Consider the following 23,331-nt stretch of genomic DNA (forward strand, 5'->3'; position numbering starts at 1 on the left):
GCATTTAGCAGTGATGAAGATTCTAGACTGTTGAAGAGTATGAAAATTTCTACGCACCTCTCGGGAGTTTCTCCGAGTCCTCCAGCATGATACAGAAGTCTATATACAAGATCCCATACATGTTGCAGGGAAATTAAAAAATCGCTTGTTTGACAAAAAGCAGGACCCTAAAATCGGTGAGTTAATGACTTCAAATTATTTGAAAATTAAATAAATAAGCTGAAGTGTTATTCGACTGTCTGTAAATAAGTATATAAAACAATTCCTCTGTGGTATTCACGGTTTGTCTCCATCTCCAATCTGTTCTATCTGTCCTTATTGTTGCATATAACATTCTCCAATCAAATGTCAAACAAGCAAATAGAATACTTAACATTTTAATTATTGTGCATAAAAGTTGTAACAAGTGACAAGACATTTAAACTTCATCCTCCTTAAATTCCACCAATCCTTTCAACTCCTTTTAAAAGGAAATTTACTTGTTGAACACACGAATCAGCTGTCCTTGCTCATTGTAGACGTAAACTGGATCAACGATCGGTTGAACTGGTGTGTACCTGGAGGAAATAGTAATCCTGGGTTGAGGGAATTCTTTCATAATGAGCAACAAAAAATTACCTGAGTTGGGCTGTGAAGCCATTGCGACGACGATCCTCCTCTGTTTGCCTCGTAAGGAACATTACACGTTGCAGGCTGTTATCAGGAGATAGGACGTAGTATTGGCCTGATGATCCTCCGGCATTAGCAACTGCAACAACGGTTTGACCACCGTTTCCATCCTCGTTGTCGTTTTCCTCACTATCATCATCTGGTTGCTGCTGTGGTTGGTTACCGCGAGCTGGTGGTCCATATTCCTGCTGTGGACCGGTTGGCTGTTGTCCAAACTGCTGAGGTCCAGCCTGCTGACGTCCGAACTGCACGTTGGCTCTAACTTGGCCAAACTGCAGGTTTCGTGCAACTTCGAACTCCTGGGGATCAGTGTATTGGCCACGGAAGGCGGATTGTTGAACCCTCTGACGAGCTGGAGGAGCCTGTTTAGGTGGGTTGAAGCGTGGAGGATTTGTGGTGGGAGCACCTTGAACTCTGAAGTTATCCTCATCATCAGCTGGTGCATCTTCGACACTTTCCGTCACAGTTCCAGCGTACTCAACGTTCTCCCGAGTAACTTCCACTTCGTAGTTCTGACGCTGAGGTGCTCCATATTCTCGGGGAAGATTGAACTGAGCTCCCTGTGGTCTCCATCCAGATGGTGCATAAGGGGCCTCACCCACAACGCATCCAATAAGAGCACACAACACCAGAAGCTGCAAAAGATCACAACATTTTTTTTAAGATTTTCATCCACTCTTAACACCTTTAACGCCTTTCACTGATCTTCTGATACCTTCATATTTAAAATTAGAATTTTTGTTCGGTTCAACTGAATTGTTGCACTTGCTTTTGAGAGCACTTCTTCGTTACTGCTGATAGACTTGACTGCCGCAACTTTTATATCAACTGAAGAAGCCCATTGAGCATCAAATTGATATTCCAGGTGCATCCGAAATTCCTCACTATTTGTCTTTCATTTGATTTATTTGCAAATTTATGAATGTTTCTGTGACAGTGACATGAATTTTGTGATTTGCCTGGCAAAGAGAGCATTAAAATCATGTAAAAAGATGATATCACTTTCATTGATAGACATTTTGCCAAACTTCTGGGTCACTGGAAAAATAATAAAAGAGGTTTAGGTTTGAAAGACTTGCCTTAAGGCCTTGAATTAAACTTCTAGTAATAGTTTCAGGCACATTTTACTATTACAACTTAATATTTACTTAATTTTCGTCATTTTCATGTAAAATTTGCAGCTCTTTTCTTTCTTTTTAGTCAGTTTGAGTTTTACCTACAGCCTAAATTATTAGGATTATTTTTAGTAAAAATTTCTGATCAGTGCTCTATGACGTCTGTTTTTAATTCTAACAAGAAAAAACAAAATGGCGTTTGTTTCTCTCAAAATAATCAAAAAAAAAACAACAACAGTAAAATTCAACTTTTAATCATTTAAAAAGTGAGTAGAAACGAAACGTCAAACGTTAGGAAAATAATAATTGTCAAATGTTAAAAATTAACATTGACAGTAATGCCAAATGCTTGCAAAGAAATATCAAGATCTTTTTTAATATATTTACAACGTCTTTATAACTAAAAGAGAATCATCAAAACATTTTAACACTTTTATTTTTCTTTTGACATTTCTTTTCTAATACTTCATGTTTCTATTCTAACTTTTGATGATACTTTTTAACATTTGAGAACACTTTTCTTACAATTGATGTTTTTCTTTTCCAACATTTTACACTTTATGATGTTTTTTTCTAACGCTTGACATTCCTTTTGTAGATTTTCTAACGTTAGATTTTTTATCGAACGTTTTGACAATTCTTTTTTAAACATGTAACGTTTTTTTCCAATTTTTGTGGAATGTTTTTTTTTAAACCGTCATCGTTTTTTATAACATTTAATTTTTTTACTTTTTGGTTTTTTTCTGTCATTTAAAGATTCTTTAATAATTCTTGACATTATGTTTGACATTTTTTTCAAACGTTTGTCTCTTTTCTATCTCTTAAGATTTTTAGCATCTTAAAAGACTCTTTTTTAGAGGTTTTCAACGTGTATTTAGTTTGGAAATATTTTCTTATGACTTTTTGTAGGAACACCGGAACTGTCTGATTTTTTTAAAGGTGTTTAGACTGATTTGATGACATTTAGTAATAAACTTTGTACGTAAACTTGCAATAAATCAAATCTGTCACGAAAGGGTTACAAATCTTAAATTGTAATATTTACTAAAATACCATCACCATTTGCTAATTAAACAAATCAGTCTTTCTAATGGATTTATTAGTCTTTTGGCGTACATAGGCCGCCTCCACCTTTGATATCATTTAAATTTACCACCGACCATGTCTTTTGGCTGCCAAAGTGCCATCATTCAAATTGAAAATGCATCTAATGCATTCAAATTAAAATCTTTTTTGTTGCATTTTTTTCTTGAGAAGGAAGATTGGCTCTAAAGAAATTATTGAGGCAGTTCATGTGCGCTTTTTGGCGTCCCCATGCATTAATAGGTCTTTGACATTGGCCTGAAACATGCTTTTGTGATGTAATCACCAGCAGTGATTCTTTTGTTGAACCGCATTCACGCGAGTTGTGTTAAAATTGGAATTCAGTTCACACTACGACATTTTTTTTTACATCAAACTCCTCTCAGTGATTCATGCTGAAGACGCCACCGTGGCTCGCGATCTTTTTTTCGCGAATTTCATGATCCAAAGATGAAGTAGCTAAATTGCAGAGAGTTTTTGCTGCCGTTGGAATGTTTGAATGTTGCAAAAAAAGAGGCGTTGATATGCTTTTCATTTGCAAAATGCACAATAAATCTTTATTTTTATTCTTTTAAATACATAGAAGTACAAAAAAAATTATACAACATTACATACGAGAGTTTGTTATGCGAGAGAGCTCTTAGATAAACAAAAATTCGATGATCATGTCCATTTTTTTTCTTTTTGTTCCTTCATCACCTTAATTAATGATTCCTCTCGAAAATTATGGCAGTTTTCTTGTGGAGTGTCAGCACACTCATATTTTTTTCTTCATTTTTTTTCTATAATGCTCTTTTGCTAAATATATATGTACATTAAATGCGTTTTTTGTTCGTTTAAGAATAAAGTGAAAAAAATGTACAATGAATTACAATATCATCTATAAATGTTTCTAACGTTTATTTAACGTTTTTTCTTTAAATTCAAATTTTAATATCATTTAAATTGCAACAAAATGGATAGAGACCATCCAACTCGATGGACGAATTAAAGGAATTTCATTTTTTGAATTAATTTTTGAATATTTTTCCTTCAAAAATTAACAATAAAATCCCTTTAATGCGACAGAGTGGTGGGCCATATCCGTTTCATCTGTGAGTATTTCACCTTAATGTCATCCCCATTCTCTTAAATGATCTTGTAGCTAAAGGTGATATTGTTTGCAAAATCGTTTGTAAGATTAACAGTAAGGCATGAGCGGATTAACGGGACATCGATCGCCAACCTTGTCGGGACAGTCAGTGTTGTGATGGCAGTGACTGCGACAGGAGGTGCGTCGACACGTCCTTGCCGCTTGGAATGTAAGAGGGATCTTACATTTCAGAAGTGGGATGCGACTCTGCTGCAGAAGGAAGTGGAAGGAGTTCAAAGATGATGCAGCCATAAGGATAAGGTAGGCGATTAGAAAATAAAGAGAAAAGCGCGGAATGAATAAAATGGCGCAAAGAGCGGAAAGTAGGAGCGGGAAACGGGAAAATGGTAAAAAGGAATGAGATTTTTTGTTTATCGGCAATTAAGCGGTGGGTTTTATATTTACTAGAGATGAAAGGAAAATGTGGTGTCAAAAGATTTAAAATAAAAAATAGATAGCTAAGAGGAAAATAAATTAAAGAATTATCTTGAGAATGCATGCCATGAAGAATGATTCGAGAGGTGGTATCGGGAAACGGGAATTGCGCGAATTCACTCGGGTGGGTTCGGGATGAGTCGGTATCGCAGAGTGAAATGTCAAATGATTGTTGTTATTGTGGAATACATGAAAGAAAACAAAAGCGGAACGCGAGTGATTAACTAAAATAGCAGTAAAAGGTGAGAATTACAAAGGAAGTAAAGTTAAATCAGAGAGGAAAGTAAGTACACAGGAAAAAAAAATTAAAAAATTCATCCGAATTATTCGAGGAATTTGGGAGATAAATTGAAATGGAAATTTTAGGTTAGAATGGATGAAAGAGGAATCGATTTGGAGGAAAGAGAGCTCCGGGAGTACGATGAAGAAGCAATGGGAGGAGATGAACAGGGAGAAGTGATTAAACACTACAGGCAAAAGATCCGTGAATTGGAAAAGGAGAATGAAGCGCTCAAACGGAGTACATCTTCATCAAGTTCAAGGGAAGTGGGAACATTCCGGCTGGCTGGTGGGGAAATTAAAGATTTGATCCCGGCGTCCCGACCTGGGGAAGATGAGACAACCACAGAAGAGTGGATTGAGAATCTAGAATCCATGCGGGAGATCTACGAATGGACCGATCAACAAGTTCTGCTGTATGCGTCAATTCGGCTCAAAGGAGCCGCAAAGAAGTGGCATTCAACCACAAAGACGAAAACGTGGGATGAATTCAAGCGGGAACTGATGAAAGCTTTTCCGGAGAAGATTAATGTAGGGAGGATAATTGAAGAGATTCAAGGGAGAAAGAGAAAGCGAGATGAAACCGTAACCGAGTACTTCTTTGAAATGAGACAGAAAGGGAAAAAGATAAAGCTGGATGATGCGACGATCGCAAAGTACATTATAGCAGGACTGGGAGATGAGAAATTGATCGGTATGGTGGCCGGAGCTAACTACGACTCCCCACAGGAATTGCTCCAGAAAATCAAAGATGCTGAGGATATTCGTAGAGCCATGAGAAAACACGGAATTGGCGAATCAGGGGGGAAAGAAAAGGGAGGAAAAAACGATGCACGGCCTGAACAAGAGAGCCAGGATGGGAATCAGGTGCAGAAAGTATCTTGCTACAATTGCGGGAAAGTTGGTCAGACAGCCAGAGAATGCCATGAAAGAGAAAACAAACAACGAGACATGAAGGCAGAAATCACGTGCTTCAAATGCAACGAGAAAGGTCACATAGCAAGATTCTGTGGCAAAAATGAGACAGACTCAAAGATGATCCATAAGGGTAACATGAGAATAATTGAAGTTGAGGAAAAAGAAAATCCGAACTACAAGGAGGTGAAAATTAACGAGAAAAAGCTCTGGGCTTACATTGATCAAGGGAGCGATTGCACCACAATGAGGAAATCTGATGTAGAAGCTCTGGGGGTGGAGATTAAATCGAGAACGACAACGCTGAGAGGATTCGCAGGACAATGCCAGACCGTGGGGCAAACGGAAGTATGGGTTACGATTGACGAGGTGCGAAGGCAAACAACCGTCCATGTCGTTCCAGATGAAGCTCAAGACATCCCAGTGATTGTCGGCCTTGATATTTTGGGAAAGGAAGACATACGAGTCGTCAGGCAAGGCAAAACGTTGCAGATAGAGGATGTCCGGAAGGATGCAAACGAGAAGACAATTTGAATTGTTAGAAAAATAAATTAAGCAACGTGCAAATAGATTGGTGGAGAGAAAACAATTTTTTTTCTATTACAGGAAGTGAGAGGGAATATTTAGTGTTTAACTCAGGAAATGGGTGAACATAATAAGGGAGTGTATCAGAGGTTCTATAGGGTGAGTACAAAACTGATATGTTGACACAGGTGAATGACAAAGCAGGATTGTTGTAAAGAATCTGAAAGTAAGTTTTTTTATCTGAGAATTGTAGGGAAGTCTTAGAATGGGGGTTCGCATAGGGACGTTGAATGTTTAAGTCAAGCGAAGAAGGAAGTAATAAAAAAAAAATTGAGTTGAATGAAGAAGGGAAGAATAGGGAACTTCATGCTGAAACACCCTTGGTTGAGTCCGAGACGTGTCCAGAAAGTTGAAGTCACTAGAGAAATGCAAGCGAGGGAAAATTAGAGTTAGGCAAAGTAGAGATTGCGAGAAAGCTTCATGCTGGAACACCCTTGGTTAATTTCAAGACGGGTCCAGAAGAAGTCGAAGTCAATAAGAGAGAAGCAAAAGAAATGAGAGTTGGTTGAAGCAGAGATTGCGAGAAAGCTTCATGCTGGAACACCCTTGGTTCAGTTCAAGACGTGTCCAGATGAAGTAGAAGGCAAGGAAGAGAGAAGCAAAAGAAAATGAGAGTTGGTTGAAGTAGATATTGCGAGAAAGCTTCATGCTGGAACACCCTTGGTTCAGTTCAAGACGTGTCCAGATGAAGTAGAAGGCAAGGAAGAAAGAAGATTGAGAGTTGGTTGAAGCAGAGCCTGATGAGCGTCAATCTGAAACACCCTTGGTTAAGTTCAAGACGTGTCCAGATGAAGTAGAAGGCAATGAAGAGAGAAGATTGAGAGTTGATTGAAGCAGAGCCTGATGAGCGGCAATCTGGAACACCCTTGGTTAAGTTCAAGACGTGTGCAGAAGAAGTCGAAATCAATGAAGAGAGAACAAGGAAGATTGAGAGTTAGTCGCAGTGAAGTATGTGAATGAGAGCCACTCTGGAACACCCTTGGTTTAGTTCAAGACGTGTCCAGAGTAAGTCGAAGCCGATGAAGAGAGAAATAAGAGAAGATTGAGAGTCAGTTGAAGCAGAATCTAGGAATGAGCGTCATAGCAACATAGCATCTTATGTCAGGAGTGGCCGAGGGGTTGAGAAACGGCATTGAGACAGGTATCAATAAACGGAACGGATTAGAAGTAGTCAGTATTGGTTAGAGTACTGAGAGTAGGTCGAGTTATATGATGCAGGAGCAACGACGATCAGATAAAACGGAGTAATTATTCAGAAGACAGGTTGAATAGAAAATCCGGTTAAGGGCGAAGAATGAGAGTTAGAGCGCAGTCAGAAGAGGGCAAGAGGATTAGTACAAGAACAGAATTCATGAGAATAGAGGAAGATAAGACGAGCAGGAAAGATCAAAGTGAGTCAGAAATTGTACGAAGCAAGAGAAGTTCAGGGAGGCAATTAGAGCGAATGTAGAGCGATAATCTAACGTGACGAATGACGTCAAGGTCGCTGAGGGCAGCTCCTGAAGTCAGGAGTGGCCGAATGTAAGATTAACAGTAAGGCATGAGCGGATTAACGGGACATCGATCGCCAACCTTGTCGGGACAGTCAGTGTTGTGATGGCAGTGACTGCGACAGGAGGTGCGTCGACACGTCCTTGCCGCTTGGAATGTAAGAGGGATCTTACACGTTTTTCCATTGTCATAGCATTAAATTGTCAACATTTCATCAAAAAATATTACTTTGTATTAAATACTTTAAAAAATAGAATAATTATTTAATTAAGAAAAATAGACACCTTAAATTAATTCTTCAGCTGCGCAAACTCCTTGAAACCCATTGCAATAAGGGTAAGAGAGGTACAGCAGCTGAAGAGACAGAAAAGTGGTGAGACTGGCCAAGAGAATAAATGGATTTATGAGCGGAATTGGGGTTAAATTGCTATAAATACGATGATGTCGCGGAGGCTTTGAAAGACTTAAGCTCAATGGTTTTTTCTTTCCTTAATAGCCATGGAATTGGCCGTTGTTGTTGTACCCGTTGCTGGCAGCGTAGTTTCCACCTCCATTGGCACCATTACCGGTGTCCTCGTACGTGATGGTTGGTCGGTATCCCTTCTCATCAGCCTCGTACGTCACAATTTGTTTCCTACCGTCGGGAAGGAGGACGTAGTAGCGACCGACAGCCCTATCGCCATCGCGAGACTCCATATGACCGAAATCATTTCCAGATGGATAATCCAAAACCTGGTACTCGAAAGAGTACTTGGCTGGCTCCTGGAAAGTTAAACAAGAAGAATTTTTAGGTTAAGAGTCAGTTAGTTGGTTACAACTCCATCGCGATCTTCTGACGACCGTTTTCTAACTTTCTCACGATTTTCTTGCAACTTTCAATTTTATTTTGATAAATAGATTACGTAATAAATGTGGAAATTAGGGATTAAAAAAAAGCAAGAGTGCAGAATAAAGAGGCAGAGTGAACTGTCTGAATAAATAAGTGTTTTAATTGACTAAACTCACCCTTGGGGCCTCTAGGGGTACCACAGTATAGTTTCATGCGTTTGACTTACTTCTCCTAGTGTGTTGTTTTTTTAAAACGTTTGACATTTAATTTCTAGAATCCGTTCAATTTTTGACGTTTCTTCAAGTCTTAAATGTTTAATTTCAAACGTTAAATGATTTATTTTGTAACTTTTGAACGTTTCTTTTCTAACGTTTGACGTTTCTTCTCATACTTTTGACGTTTATTGTAAAATGTTTGACGTATCTTTTTCAGTTTGACGTTTTAATTCTTATAAAATTCAATTTTTAGTTAATGAATGATTTTTTTTTTAAACTTGAATAATAATTTAAAGAATTCTATGTAATATAATATTCCTAAAAGAAAAGCTATGTCTCACAGCTTTAGGAAATCTCTTTAAAAATATTAGATGCGAGAATACTAGAAAGATTGCAGAAACGAAAACAAAATCTATTTTCTTGTTTAAAGTGTATTTTAAGACCTGAAGAAGGAGCCAATATTCTCCCAAATGTCATTCAAAAATGAATTAAAAAGAAATAAAACAATTTTCCTCCCATTTAAAAAGCTTCTTTCTTTCCTGACTAACTGACGACCAACTTTTAAACTATTTCCTGACTCGGAGTAACTTTAAGATGGAAAATAAAGCCGAAAGATGGTAGAAGTAAGAGAAAATGGTTGACTTACATTGTATTCGTAACCTCCGTTGCCGTATCCGTTGCTGCCGCCATTGCTGTAGCCATTTTGGTATCCATTGCCATTGCTGTGTCCCTGGCTTGGGGCGCCATATTGGGAGCTTGGTTTGAAGGTGGCACCTGTAATGGCAGGGGCTCCGTACTGCTGACTGGGGGCGCCATACTGCTGACTGGGGGCACCATATTGCTGACTGGGGGCACCGTATTGTTGGCTTGGGGCTCCATACTGCTGACTGGGGGCCTGGAAGGATGACTGGCTCGTGTGGTAGTGTCCATTGCTGCCATGTCCGTTGCTGCCGTGCCCGTTGCTACCGTGTCCGTTGCTTCCGTGTCCGTTTGATGGTGCGCCATAGGTGCTGCTGGGACGTGGTTGGTAGTGGTTGTTGGTGTTTGATGGCACCCCGTAGGACGTTGATGGGGGCAAGTAGTTGTTATTGGGTGTCTGGAGGGCAGTACTGGATGGGTAGCCATTGCTACTGTGCCCATTGTGGCCGTGAACAGGTGGTTCAGCACACACCAACGCCAGGCACGAGAGAGTGCACACAATTGCAAAGATCTACAATACAAAAAAAATCAAGCGCGCATCCATTTAAAAGTGAATTCATTGCGTGGGAAGAGCAATAAAGCGACGCATCACTCCTCATCCCAGTTTGTGTGACAAATTTCAGCAGTAGCATTTGCTTCTCCCTCATCTCAACATAACGACGGATGACATCGGGCAATATACAGGTGGGAGATTTTTCTGTGAGCTGAGACTTCTTTTTCCAAGCATTTCATTACGTAAAATGTCAACAATTACCCGTAATCACACAATCTGATTCATTTAAATGTGTAATCCCGCCTCATGAGGGTCTCACGGTGTAAATTAGAATTTACTAACATCACACCGCAAGTGGGATGTGCGGGGAAGATCCAATCCAAGGTGGAGGGAATTAAGAAATCGCACACAATTAGGGAATTAAATAGTGTCACAGCAGAATTCTCTTTTTCACCTCCTTAAATTTCTCAAGAGGCAAACAAATGGGCTATTAAGGGTACGGAAATGCGAATATTTCTTCTAAATTTAGTATTCTGAGAAATTGATGTGATTTCAAGATTTAAGATTTTTTTTTGGTATAATCTAAAAAAATTAAAATTGAAGAAATATTCCGAATATTCTTAGTATTATTCGTATAAAATGAATAATAGGTAGCGAATTAATATTGAAACTATTGAGAATATTGAAAGAGTCTAGCAAATATTATTGACAAATTTTCGGAGCGAACAATTATCGGGAAAGGATCCAACAATTCTCAACTAATGATTCTACTGCGTAATTATTCGTTTCAAACTATTCGCTTGTAATAAAAATTCCCAAAATTTTAATGAAAAATTTCTAAGAAAATTAAATTTCAAACAATTTTTGGTTTGATTGAAAATACAAAAATGATTTTTATTTTTGGACAATAATAACGACAAATAGAATATTTATAATTATTCTTTAAAGAATAATAGTCCTTAAAACACAGAGCTCCCTCTGTTAACTTTTTTTAACAAGCTGATAACTAAAAAAAAATATTTCAGATTTTTAAAAAGTTATTTTTGTTCGAATATTTTATGAATCTCCTGGAAATTCATGAACTTTCCCCAGAAAAGATCTGAAATTCTTCTTTTAACAGAATAAATTCTATTCTTGTGAATTTCTTTTCTTAAATTAAATCGATTGTGTGAAATTTAAATATTTTAAAAGGGTGTTTAGTATCTTTAGGCATTGAGGGAAAATCATCAATTCTAACTTAAAAAAAAATCTAAAAACGTTATTCTTACAAATTCGCCCAAGAAATTCTAAAATTCTTGTTTTAACCGAATAAATTCGATTTTATAAATTTGTTTTTTGTGAAAAAATTATTACTTTCCCGATTTTTTGCATTCAAAATTAGCAAAGTAAAATGATTCTGCGAGGTTCTGGATCGATATTCTCAAGAATTTAGCTCAAGAAGTTCCTTTAACCGAATAAACTCGATTTAGCTGTGATTCTCTAGAATTTTTTTTTGTAAAGATCTACATTTTTAACAATTTTTTGCAATCCAAAATCAGCAAATTGAAACGATCGAGTGAGATCTAAACTAATTATTGTGAGAGATCCATTTATTCCGTGAGTTATGCTAATTATTAGCCTCTGTGGACATTTTCCGGGGCGATCGTGCACCGTGATCAACGAGTCCATTTAGAGAGGCAAAGACCTCCAAAAGTGCGTGATCACTCACATTGGGGCACAAAGAGGTGCACTAAAACCACTTTTAACGATTCCCGCGACTGTGTGCGATGATCCACAGGTGATTGACATGTTTATTGTGCGTTGGAAGATCGGCAATTGAAAGGGAAAATTCTTCTTATTTATTTTTTGTGTGTGTTAAAACAATGATTCTCATGTGCTGTAAATTGTATTTTACATTGCAATTTCCGCGCTTAATATTTTTTTAGCACTCTCACTACGCCCCCGCGATCACACAGAGTTTAATGAAGGGAGATTTGTAGGTAATTTTAGCGGGAAAATTGAGTAATTTGAATTTTTTTAACAAATATTATTGCAAATTATTGAAAAGATCAAAAGAGATCATCGTACCTTCATGGTAAATGAGATTAGAAAAGGAATTACACTTGATCACAAACACAGAACACACTTAAAGATTAAAACTTCAGCGGAGGATCACTCTCAAAATATTATTTTTTTAGAGAAAATATTTTTTGAGATGTGAATAAAAATCCAGAAAAGCTTTGAACTGTTTGGTGGTCGATCGTATTATGATTTGCTTAGGTTCCAGCCTCCCGTATTTATATATCTGCCGCGTGAATCTTGGCGATCTCATTCATAAAAAAGGTGGTTGAGCGTTTGGCTCTTCTTCGCCGTGGTAGGACGGAAAAGTGCTTTGGCAAAAGAGAGTGAATGTTGCCACCATTGCGCTGGGTACTAACTCATTGGTCAGAATGAGACAAACTCTCAAGCAAATGGCAAAAAAGCCCAAGTTTGGCTCTCTCGCAGAAGAGATTCAACACCACGGCGAAGAAGTGAAAGAGAGATGCTACACATATAGGCAGAATAGTACCTTGTAGGATTTTTTTCTTCATCTCATTTCATTCTTTCATGGCAAAGTCGAAGGAAAACTTTACAGGCAATTTGGGTGGTAAGAAAAGTGATGGTTCCTCCTGGGCTATGCAACAACGCAATTGCTACAATTTCACAATAGTCCCCGCACATGTAGAGACAATGTGTATGGGCCACTTGAGAGCTCATTGTAGATCATCTCGCGGGTGAAATATGCGCGCAAGGTATCCGTCATTTATTTATGATGATCACGAATAATCAATATGGGGCAATGTTGCGGAGAAATAAGGAATTTTTCCACCTACATCACTCGCGACTATCGCATTACAATTGCACCAGAATTTAACCGTTTTTTTTTCAAACATCAAATCATTTTATTATGAAATCGCGAGATCTATGCGATCATCTGATCATTTTTTTTCATCATCATCACTCTGTGTAGTGATTTGCAACTTGTAGTGCTCTCGAAAAATTTTTACATACCTACCTACATTCACGGTGAGATAGCTCAAGATCACTCAGAGATCACATGATGTGCATTGAAATTGGATTTGAAGAGATCATAAAGGATTTTGCGTGGAGCTTCTGTCACTCAATAAAATTGCATTAATTGTTCGATCAGCGATGATTCTCTTTACGCATTTCCATATTTTCAAATAAAAAAAACTATGAATGGAAAAGTGCTAGAAGCATATGTTTTATGTGAATATTTTAATTCGGTATTTACTTAAATATTTGAATCGTTTTTATGAATAATGAGCCATATATTTTCGAGGATCATGAAGTATTGCAGAAAGATGAGATTTTCAATTTAGGTTACCTAACAAAGCATAATTAAAGATTTTACCTTCTGAATACACAAACTCCTCCCTTATTGTAACTTACAGGGAACAAATGCATTAATGCTTTATGTGCTAAATTAAGGCAATTAAAGTTTTAATCAGTTGTTGATTAAAACTTCAAATGCCTTAATATAGCACATAAAGCATTAATGCATATGCTTCCTGTAAGTTAAAATAAGGGAGGAGTTTGTGTATTTAGGGGGAAAAATATTTAATTATGCTTTGTTAGGTAACTTAAATTGAAATTTTGATCTTTCTTCAATGCTTCATGATCCTCAACATTTTCTTTTTGTACTTTAGGCTATATCAGCAAATTGTACGAGCATGAAAATGAATAAACTCCTTATTTGGCTATCAAATCAAGGGTAAATTAAATCAAAAGTTATTCCTCTTATCCAAAAGAGTTCCATCCTACGGAAATTCCTCTTATCATTCCCTTCTTTTATTTATTATTAGAAAAAATAGCAAAGTCAGCCACATAGACGGTACAGGTGTTAGATTAATTGGAATCAAAAGATTAGGAATTTGCGGTGTGAGGATCCCAAATGGAAAGTCAATCATAACGCGTCCAGTTATAAGAGTTGGTGTCCCACAACGTGTAGAAGTTTGTTTATGCGTTGTAATGCGATTTGTGGGCAAAATTAGTAGACAAATTTGATTTTTTTTTGTAAAATTCGGCAATTTGATGGATAAAAATGGTCATATCTCTGGTTCTATAAGACCTACAGAAATTTCTTGACTAGTTTTGGAAAGGTATTAAAACAGGCTATAAATTGACATAAATTTGAATAATTTTCAAGGTCACCTCCAGAACACAAAATGGCGTCTTTTTGTTTTACTAAAACAGTTTTTGGCATTTTTTGTCTCGAAGAAGTGGTTTTAGAGGGTTCTGATGTTCTAGAAAGTTGTAGAGAATTGCAAAACCTTTAATTTGATACTAAGTTGAGCAAAATCGGTCAAGCAGTGCAGGAGATATGACTCTTAGAACTTTTCAAATTCAAGAATTTTTCAAATGGCCATATCTTCTAAACGGCGACATAGAATTTCTTCATTTTCGGACTGGTGAAAGATATTGAGTCAGGCTACAACATATCAAAATTTAAAAGATTTGCCTAATGGGGATTCCGAGATATTGCCCTTTAAAGTTAGGCAATTTTTATTTTTGAATTTAGCGCCTCTTGCGGATGTTTTTGCAACTTGAAATGTTCTAGACAGTTGCAGGGCTTCGCAATACCTTTCATTTGATACCAAGATGGTCAAAATCGGTCAAGCCGTTCTCGAGATATATCGAAAAAACTCTTTTTGCTTTAGACCGCCATATTTGCTAAACCGCTTGACCGATTTTCAAGTATGAATTATCGATGAAAACGTCTCACTGAGCTCTACAACATACTAAAATTTCAGACTCCTAGCTGTAAGGGAAGTGGTTGATGGTAGTTCAAAATGGCGGATGGCGGCCATCTTGGATTTTGAAAATGCAAAAAAATGAAATTTTACACCCACATTTCTATAGAAAACTTCAAACCCGAAGTCTCTATCGGTTACCGTTCTCGAGATATAAGGCAAAGTCTGGACCACCGGCAGGCCGGCCGGAAACCCGGCCGGCAGGCCGGCCGGATCAAAAATTTTCCACCACCATTTTCGTAATGTAGGATGTCTGAAACGTGTTCATACCAAGTTTGAGCCCGATCTGAGGTGGTCGGTTTTTCCGACGATTACAATACTTGGTGTTGGCCACGAAGTGGAACACCAACTAATTATTATTCTGATGTAATTCAATTTTCCAGCATAACAGCGTCAATATTGTTTAGTGATTTTTCGTGTGTGTGGCTGAGGTATGTGATTAAGTGTTCGATGCGTTGTGCGCAGCCCCTTACATCATGCTAATGACACCACAACCAGGCCAATATGATGCTTTTAGTGCTGCTAAGACAGCAAGTAAATGGATCATTGCAGCTACATACTTAAATGGGGATCTTAATGAGATTTACCCCCACGTGTCCCAAAACGTGGGCATGGAGAGAAAGAAGCTCCTGCGCGGAGGGAGGCGCGCCAAATGCTCAAGATGCCACTTCTTTTGCCACTTTGCAGAATATCTTAATGCGTGAGAATTTTTGCCGCCTCAGGGGAAGATTCCACGGCGTGTTGACATACATAACAAGACTCTGTTGCACCATTTTCAAAAGGATCCTTCTTCATGCACTCAATGCGGATAAATGATCTTTCTGCCATGATGCGATATTGCGTTCATACAGAGAGATCACATTGCATTTACTTTGTGTCTCAAAATGTGAATTCTTTACCTTTCAACAATTCATCTGCAACAAAGTGCATTGAAGTCTCTTTTATGACTACCCGTGGAAAAGTTTGTGGGAAGATGTACGGAAAAGTCATCAAAACTGATTGTGAGTAGAAAAAAAAAGACATTATTTCAGGAAGCTATTTGGAAAGATGGAATTCATAAAAAAAAAGATTTATCTTCTTTTGCCCTCATGGATGGCATAATTTTTAAGTTTACATTTAAAGTAGTGAAATAAATTATTTTGTAGAATAATCTTACGATTGTTTAACTAAATTCGCAACATTGGAAAATTTATTTCTGCAATTCTAACGTTTAAAATGTGTTTTTAACGTTTGACACTTCATATCTTACGTTTGACAATTTTTTCTTTTCGTTTGATATTTATTTTCTTATCTTAAACATTTATTTCCTATTTTTTATGATTTTTCTTACGTTTCACATATTTTTAAAGTTTTCGAACTTTGTTCATCTAATTTTTAGTCTAAAATTAATTTGTATTATAACTTAAAAAAAATAGTTACGATTTCCTGAACTTTTGGAGTATTTAGACACTCAAACATTATTTTTGACTAAACCACAGTGAGATAAACCTATTTTTTTTTTAAATACTTTCTCAAAAATCAATGATGAAACATCAACGCGAATGTTTCATGTATGTATTTAATCCTTGGAGGATTTTGCTGGCCAAAGTGGTCAATCTGACATTTTTTAAATCGTCACAGAATAAAATATCCTAAAAATATTGTGATAATTTTTACATCTGTGTGTAGGGAAGTTCCATTACTAGAATATCGTTGAAGGTCAAACTTTTGAGGTTAGAAACCTCGATCCTCCAAGTGTTAAAACTTAAAGAGATAATAAACACAATTTTGACGTCATTCTTTGAATTTTTGTCGCATTCATTAAATTAACGGGTAGTGGTCCTGCCAGGATAGTTTGCTTAAAAATTATCTCAAAAGTAGGAATTTTTTCAAAAAATATCCTGAAATCATCAAAATGAATAAACTCCTTTGAGAAAAAAAATATTATTAAACTATTATTATTCTTTTAACCTACTTAGGCCAATCATTGTTGAATTGGGTTCAATTCCTAAGCTCTGATAGAACTATTGAAACATTTTAAACCTCATTGTGCTTTTTGGGATTTCATTGAAGCATGAAATTCGATGAAGATCAAAGAAGTTGACCACAATACCTGCCACAACCACACAATTTTCAAAACCAATATTGAGTACTCATCAGCTATAAATACCAGCGTGAAAAAAATCAAACAACAATGATCTTTTAATGCTATTAAGAGACGCGTTGAGTAGCCACTATGGCGGTAGAGGAGTTAAAGAAGAAAAAAACAAACTTGTAGGCAAAATGATGAATTTAGTAGCAGATAAATAATACCAACTAGTTGAATAATCTAATAGTAGAGCGCCTGCGCATTTCTCAGACATTTTTTTTCCATCCAATAATGGCCCGTGAGCGTCACCTTCGTGGTACTTTGGTGGATGCGACTACGTGAAGAGAAGCGCGCGAATAATGTACATTCTGCTGCGTCGAAATAATTAGACCATACATATCGCGGCGCAAAGGTATGATGCAATAATCCAGAAAAATGCTAAAATGATCGATGCGAAGTAAAAGCCACATTGGAGCTCATCAGGTGCACGCGTATGGGAGTCGTGAAGAGACCCGCCAAGAAACAAAAATCCTTCCTCCAAGAAACCCATCTAACATACATAAATCGCTGGGGCACGATCATAGCGAGTAATTCACTCTCACTCTCTGGTGCCGCTGTGCTACATTTTGCCTGATATGCGCCAGACATCGTCTTGGCGGGTGAAAGATGCCATCGAGTACATAATCTCTTGCCCATATTGCACGCGTACCCCCCGTAACACAGAAGGAAAGTCTTATTTGGGGTACCGCAGAGGTACATGTCATGTGGACAAGGCAGTGTTTGAAGGCATTTCATAATTTATTGTTTAATCTTTATAATCGCACTTTGATCTCCTCTAAATTGCTCTGCTTCCGGATTTTACGATCACTTTGCTAATATGTTATCACACCTTCATCGCATATAACTTGTGGGTGTATTCACTTGAGATATTTTTTTTTCAACTTTATATAATATTTCTTTTTCAATCTCAAGCAATTTTGTGGACACGAGGGTCCTCAATGAGCCGCAGTTTTGTCAATTCAATCCTCAGAAAATACGTTTTTAGTTTTTAACCCTTCGCTTATTATGAGGGGTAGGTGATCGACCCCAGGGCAATATTTCGATTAATTGCGCCTAGTTCTTAGAGGTTTAAAAAGTGTGTCTTTCAGCTATAACATACTAAAATTTAATCGAAATCTATCGTCCAGTTTTTGAGATTTTAATCGAAAACTTGTCGAAAACTCATCGAAAATTTCGTTTTTGATTGTAAATCCATTTGTAATCCATTCAATTTTTTTTTGTGTTCTAAAATGAACAAAATACTTCTTATGGACATTACCAAGGAGTCTATTAAAGCTTATTTGACCGAAAGAATTCGGTTATTTTGTGAAAAATTCTATGGGGTCGGTCAGCTACCCCAATAGTAATGCGTGTAAGTGTTTTGGTCAAAAGATACGGAGGGTTCACGCATTTTACCTCAGAACTGACTGTAAAGATAAATAATTTATCAGCATAAATGTCTAAATTAAATGCAAAAACTGCTGGGTAATTTTCATATTGATTTATCCTTGTATTTATCCGCCCACTGTTGGATATTTCAAAATAACCTCACATTAATCTAAATCATCAACTGCCCGCAAAAGACACCATAGCGTGCTTCTCGAATTGACCAACAATTGGCCCATGAAATGCAAATTCTTGATGGGCACACACACACACTTTGTGGTTGAGGGAGTATTTGATGCTCCCTTGAGCAAAAAAAAAAAATGCTTGGTCAGTCAGTCCCGCGCCAGAAGCAGCATAATATTCTATGCTCCACTTAATTATGCGAACCTCCCAATCGGCATGATGCCATTGTGTTACACTTTACCAATCTTTTAATTCTCTTTTCTTTACTTTTTTTTGCCGTTGTACCTCCATACCTGCTCCTGATCCCCAAACGCATTGCCTTCTTGAGTTGACTTGTGGAGTAATTAATCTTGTGGCAATTTGCGGCATTGCCCAAGTTTATTTTGAAAATCTCTACACACAGGGAGATCATGTTACGCTCATAATGTTACGAAAGTGTTGATTTTTGCCGTGGATGTGGCCAATAAGTGCGCGATGATGATACTGATGACCATTCAGAAATAATGAGAGCAATGCAATCCTCACCACTTAATTTGCATTCCTGTACTCAATACCTTTCTTACATTTCGCCCGTTTTTAGCTGTGATTCTTTCTTCAAAGAAGCACAGCTTCTGTGTACACTCAAAAATGCAAAGTCGTCAGATCGGGCTCAAACTCGGGATGAGCACGAATTAGGGTCCCTACATTCCAAAAAACGTATGCGCCAAAAATTGTTCCGTCCGTCCGTCCGTCCGTCCGTCCGTCCGGCCGGAGTATAAAGGTATATTGCGAGAGAACGGTAGTAGATAGAGACTTGCGGTCAACGGCAAAGTTTAAATATCGGGTGGAAGAAATCCGATTATGAGGTCAAATCCACTCCCCCACCCCCCCGTCCGCCATTTTGAATAACCCCCAAATTTTGTTTTCGCTATATCTCAGCCGCTATTATAGCTAGAGGGCTGAAATTTTGATATGTTGTAGGGGCCATCAAGACCTTTCCAACGATACCTCATTTTTGAAAATCGGCCAAGCCGTTTAGCCAATATGGCCGCCACAATTTTTCATCGAAAATCGGCCATAACTTGAGAACGGCTTGACCGATTTTGATCAACCCGGGGTCAAATGAAAGATATTAATGAGCCCTACAACTGCTCGGAACATTGCAAGTTCAAAAAATGACCGCAAGTGGCGCTAAAATCGAAAACAAAATTTTCGATGAGTTTTCGATGAATATCTCGAGCACCGCTTTATAGAATTGCTTCATATTTTGATATGTTATAGTTGGCTATAATATCTACCACCATGCCAAAAATGAAGAAAATCTATGTAGCCGTTCCGGAGATATCGCGTTTTAAAGTTAACATGTCATATCTTGAGTTGCATGACTAACGCCCCGCGAAGCGGGGCGTTTTATATATACACATATAAAAGTAAAGTGAAATATATATATAAATGTATAGATATATACATTATATATACATATAAAAATGCAAAGATAAATATATATAAACTGCAAAGATAAAAATTAAATATAGCATGGATGGAACAGTATAAAGCGAAAGAACGGTAAGTAAAACTTACGGGCTGTGATTCTTTCTTTGTCAGTGAAATGTGAAATTGACGGAAAATTGGGGATGGGCAAATTTTGAGGAAGGCTTTCTCGCGTACCGAATCACAGCCAACGCCCACGATTAAGGCATTTCACAAAATATCTGCGCGTTGGCTGTGATTCGGTGCGCGAGAAAGCCTTCCTCAAAATTTGCCCATCCCCAATTTTCCGTCAATTTCACATTTCACTGACAAAGAAAGAATCACAGCCCGTAAGTTTTACTTACCGTTCTTTCGCTTTATACTGTTCCATCCATGCTATATTTAATTTTTATCTTTGCAGTTTATTTTTTTTTTACTTCTTACTTCTTCACACACTCTTTTATTTCCCATCAACCCAGACAGTTTTTGGCAATACTTTTAATTGTAAATGCACGCAGAGCGCCACATCGAGACGCCGCAAGATTGAGTGACGCGCTGTGTATATAGTAAAAAAAATCTCTCAATTGGTATTATTATTTCGGAGGATTCCCGCCAAAAATCAATATGGCCATTGATTGTGTTTATTGGCAAAATTGTAGCTGTTTTACATAACATGTGAGAAAATAAATGTAAGAATTTACAGAGCAATGCAAAAGAATTCAGACAACTCATTTTCTGTTAAAAAAAATGGTTAAAAGTGGAAAATTAGAGATTGATCTCTTAGGAAAATCCATAATTGTAACTAATATCTTTCGTAATTTTAATTTTTTAAATTTAAATCAGATGATTTTTTTTATATCGTTTCAGAATGAAGAAATCTCTGAAAATCCCAGAAAATAGATAGATGTAACATTTTTTAAGTTATAATCCGTCAAAATGTAAGATGATCCAATAGTAAAAATACATATATTGTTGCGAGAATATTAAGATTAAAGATTTCACCAGAATCCTGTAATTCTTTCCTTCTCATAAGTTTTCTAACAATTTAGGTAACAGAAAAGCGAGAAGAGACGACCTTCTTTGTTTCCCATCTCCATTCCCAAAATGACTCAAACATTGAACGCATTGAACCACAAAATCTGTTGAGGAGTGTATATGGTACATCAATTTCAATCAAGATTTATCCACATTCACACGATGGAAGCCACTAATAAAACCATCTCAGTCGCGCTGAGTAATGATCCGCAAGCGGAGATCGTGTTGAAAAATTCCATCAAATCAATATTCAATTATTGGAGCCATAACGCCATATATTTGCATGCATGCCTCAATGAAGAAGAAACGTCGCTCTTTGGGATGAGATGAGAAGAAATGAAGCATGTAAGAAAGTGTTGCGATGACCAAGTTGCAAACACACTGCAAGTGGAAGATCAATTCTTCTCACTGCCACATGATCACATCAACGCCAATATGGAGCTCATAGAGCTGATGTAATGGCAAAACGAACGCTTTAACCCGGGTGATCATTAATGTTTATTGAAAATACCTCCGCATGAGATCTTGGCGTGATATGAAGGTAAGAAGGCTCACAGAGCTTTTTGGACAAATCAGGCGGTTAACTAATGGAGTACAGCCAGATGGTAATTGAAGTTGTTACACGGTCTCTATGTGAAGATTGGGAAGTGATTTGATCTTGACCTGAACAAAACTATCATTACAAATATGAATTGCCCACCAAATTGTCCAATTGTCGCGTGACATTGACCGGAAAGACTTAACGCATCCACAAAGTAAAACTCCTTTTACCCTCTAAATTGATCTTTTTGATCGTTTTAGCAATTTTGGGGCAAGTTTTCCGAACAAAAGGCGACATTGTGCAATATGTCCAATTTGTTGGATGATTGGTGCAGCATGAGCGATAAAATATGTGCGATATTGGAAACAAATGATGTGCAAGAAGTTGAACAAAAGTCACCTCGCGTGATCTCATCACATCGCATTGGGCACATAGTGGAGCAAGATCAGTAAAATGCGTTTATACCTACATATATAGCGAAAAAGCAATGATGGACGATGTTTAGGAAAAGTCTCAAGAGATCCATGGGAGCGCGCGCGCGAAGGTAAAGATTGTATATGATGAAAAGTGAATCAGCTCGATGGCTCGGAGCAATGCTCGGATTTTCATTGTTCCGAATGCAGATCGAAGGCCATATTGGGCTAGTTGTACCCACTATATGATCCTCTTTTTGATCGACTTGTGACAATGACTGCGGCAACAACGATAAATCATTCACAGCGGAGTCTCTTATTTTTTATTTTTCAGTGAACCAGATGCCCTCCTTCTCAGCATCGCACTTTATGAGGTGCACCCATAGGGGGAGATGGTGAAAAATGAGGTGAAGAGAGTGTTGAAATAAGATCACAACACCGGTCATCTTGAGCCAAGATCCCCGGTGATCTCTTCTCTTTTTCTGTTACAATTATATCGGCACCACTGCATGATATGCCAATCAATGATGGGCAAAAAAGTACCCTCAAGAATTCTCAAGAGGTTCCCCTCCACAACCTTTACATTAATAATTGAACCATATTGAGCACATTGACGCAATTTTATTGCTTTCGCACCTCTTGAGATTGCATTAATGGTAACCCGGGAAGCTTTTAAGAATTAACCCTTCGTATACTATGCCCAAAACACTTACGCACATTACTATGGGGTAGGTGACCAACCCCATAGAATTTTTCGCAAAATAAGCAAATTCTTTCGTTCAAATGAACTTTAATAGACTCCTTGGTACTCCCTAAGAAGTCTTTTGTCCATTTTAGAACACAAAAAAAAATTTTAGAAGATTTTTTTGAGGTTAGAATCATCTAGAAGGAGACAAAGAGTGACAAAGCGAAGAGGAAAATGAATAAATTTGACCGTTACATCAATTTTTGTATTCACTCTTCTTACATTATTGTTAATAACTTTCTTTCTGGTGGTCGAATTCACCTCAAATTTTTACACAATCTTATTTTCACTTATTTTCAGAAGCTTGGTTCTATACTTCCTAGAACTAAAGCGCAATTCAATTAATTCTAGATATAGCTCTGGAGTCTGTCACCTACCTCTCATAGTATACGGAGGGTTAACATGTTGATGATCGGCAAATTCTAGAAGGTTTCTTATGGAGAAAATTTTATTTGGACGTCTTAAGGCGTCTAGTGGTCACTGCAGAAGAGGCTCAAGTAATCCACATAGTTCAACAGGATGGGAATTGAATAAATTTTTCCTGATTTTTCCTTTATTTTCCCTCGAAACTGAATTACAAATGGATCACTGTTAAACCCTCAACAATGTTACGACCTCCAAAAAAATTCTTAAGATGAAAATTTCATATTAAAGAAATTCAGGATCTTATCTTTTAAATCATTATCCCTACTTAGGATAATTTTAAAAATTCATTAAAAATAATCAGTTGAGATGTGGA

The 23,331-nt window shown here is 37.3% G+C and overlaps 5 protein-coding genes across 6 annotated transcripts in view; 3 read left to right on the forward strand and 2 right to left on the reverse strand.

Moving 5' to 3' along the window:
• The window catches only part of LOC129795035 (probable asparagine--tRNA ligase, mitochondrial), a 1,173,171-nt gene that overhangs the window by 588,784 nt on the left and 561,056 nt on the right, over window positions 1-23,331 (forward strand). The window lies entirely within an intron of this gene.
• The window catches only part of LOC129794972 (mucin-2-like), an 826,140-nt gene that overhangs the window by 376,811 nt on the left and 425,998 nt on the right, over window positions 1-23,331 (reverse strand). The window lies entirely within an intron of this gene.
• LOC129795002 (sodium-dependent nutrient amino acid transporter 1-like) overlaps window positions 1-23,331 on the forward strand; it is an 899,230-nt gene that overhangs the window by 314,843 nt on the left and 561,056 nt on the right. The gene's annotated exons all lie outside the window — the stretch shown is intronic.
• On the reverse strand, window positions 476-12,013 carry LOC129795265 (pro-resilin-like). The gene is made up of 6 exons (XM_055836349.1): window positions 12,008-12,013; window positions 9,395-9,958; window positions 8,228-8,466; window positions 7,786-7,846; window positions 619-1,304; window positions 476-557 (listed from the first exon to the last, which is right to left on the reverse strand). Exons 1-6 carry the CDS (start codon window positions 12,011-12,013, stop codon window positions 476-478), a joined length of 1,638 nt encoding a protein of 545 aa, XP_055692324.1.
• LOC129795039 (uncharacterized) lies at window positions 4,060-7,865 on the forward strand. 2 transcript variants are annotated; one of them, XM_055836055.1, is made up of 2 exons: window positions 4,060-6,165; window positions 6,235-7,865. In XM_055836055.1, the coding sequence occupies exon 1, from the start codon at window positions 4,807-4,809 to the stop codon at window positions 6,160-6,162; it is 1,356 nt and encodes a 451-aa protein (XP_055692030.1). In that variant the 5' UTR covers window positions 4,060-4,806; the 3' UTR covers window positions 6,163-6,165; window positions 6,235-7,865. The 2 variants fall into 2 exon arrangements, with proteins under 2 accessions (XP_055692030.1, XP_055692029.1); XM_055836054.1 differs by having other exon boundaries at window positions 4,060-4,717; window positions 4,801-7,865.

Source organism: Lutzomyia longipalpis, chromosome 4 (genome assembly GCF_024334085.1).
Source record: "Lutzomyia longipalpis isolate SR_M1_2022 chromosome 4, ASM2433408v1".
Taxonomy (NCBI): domain Eukaryota; kingdom Metazoa; phylum Arthropoda; class Insecta; order Diptera; family Psychodidae; genus Lutzomyia; species Lutzomyia longipalpis.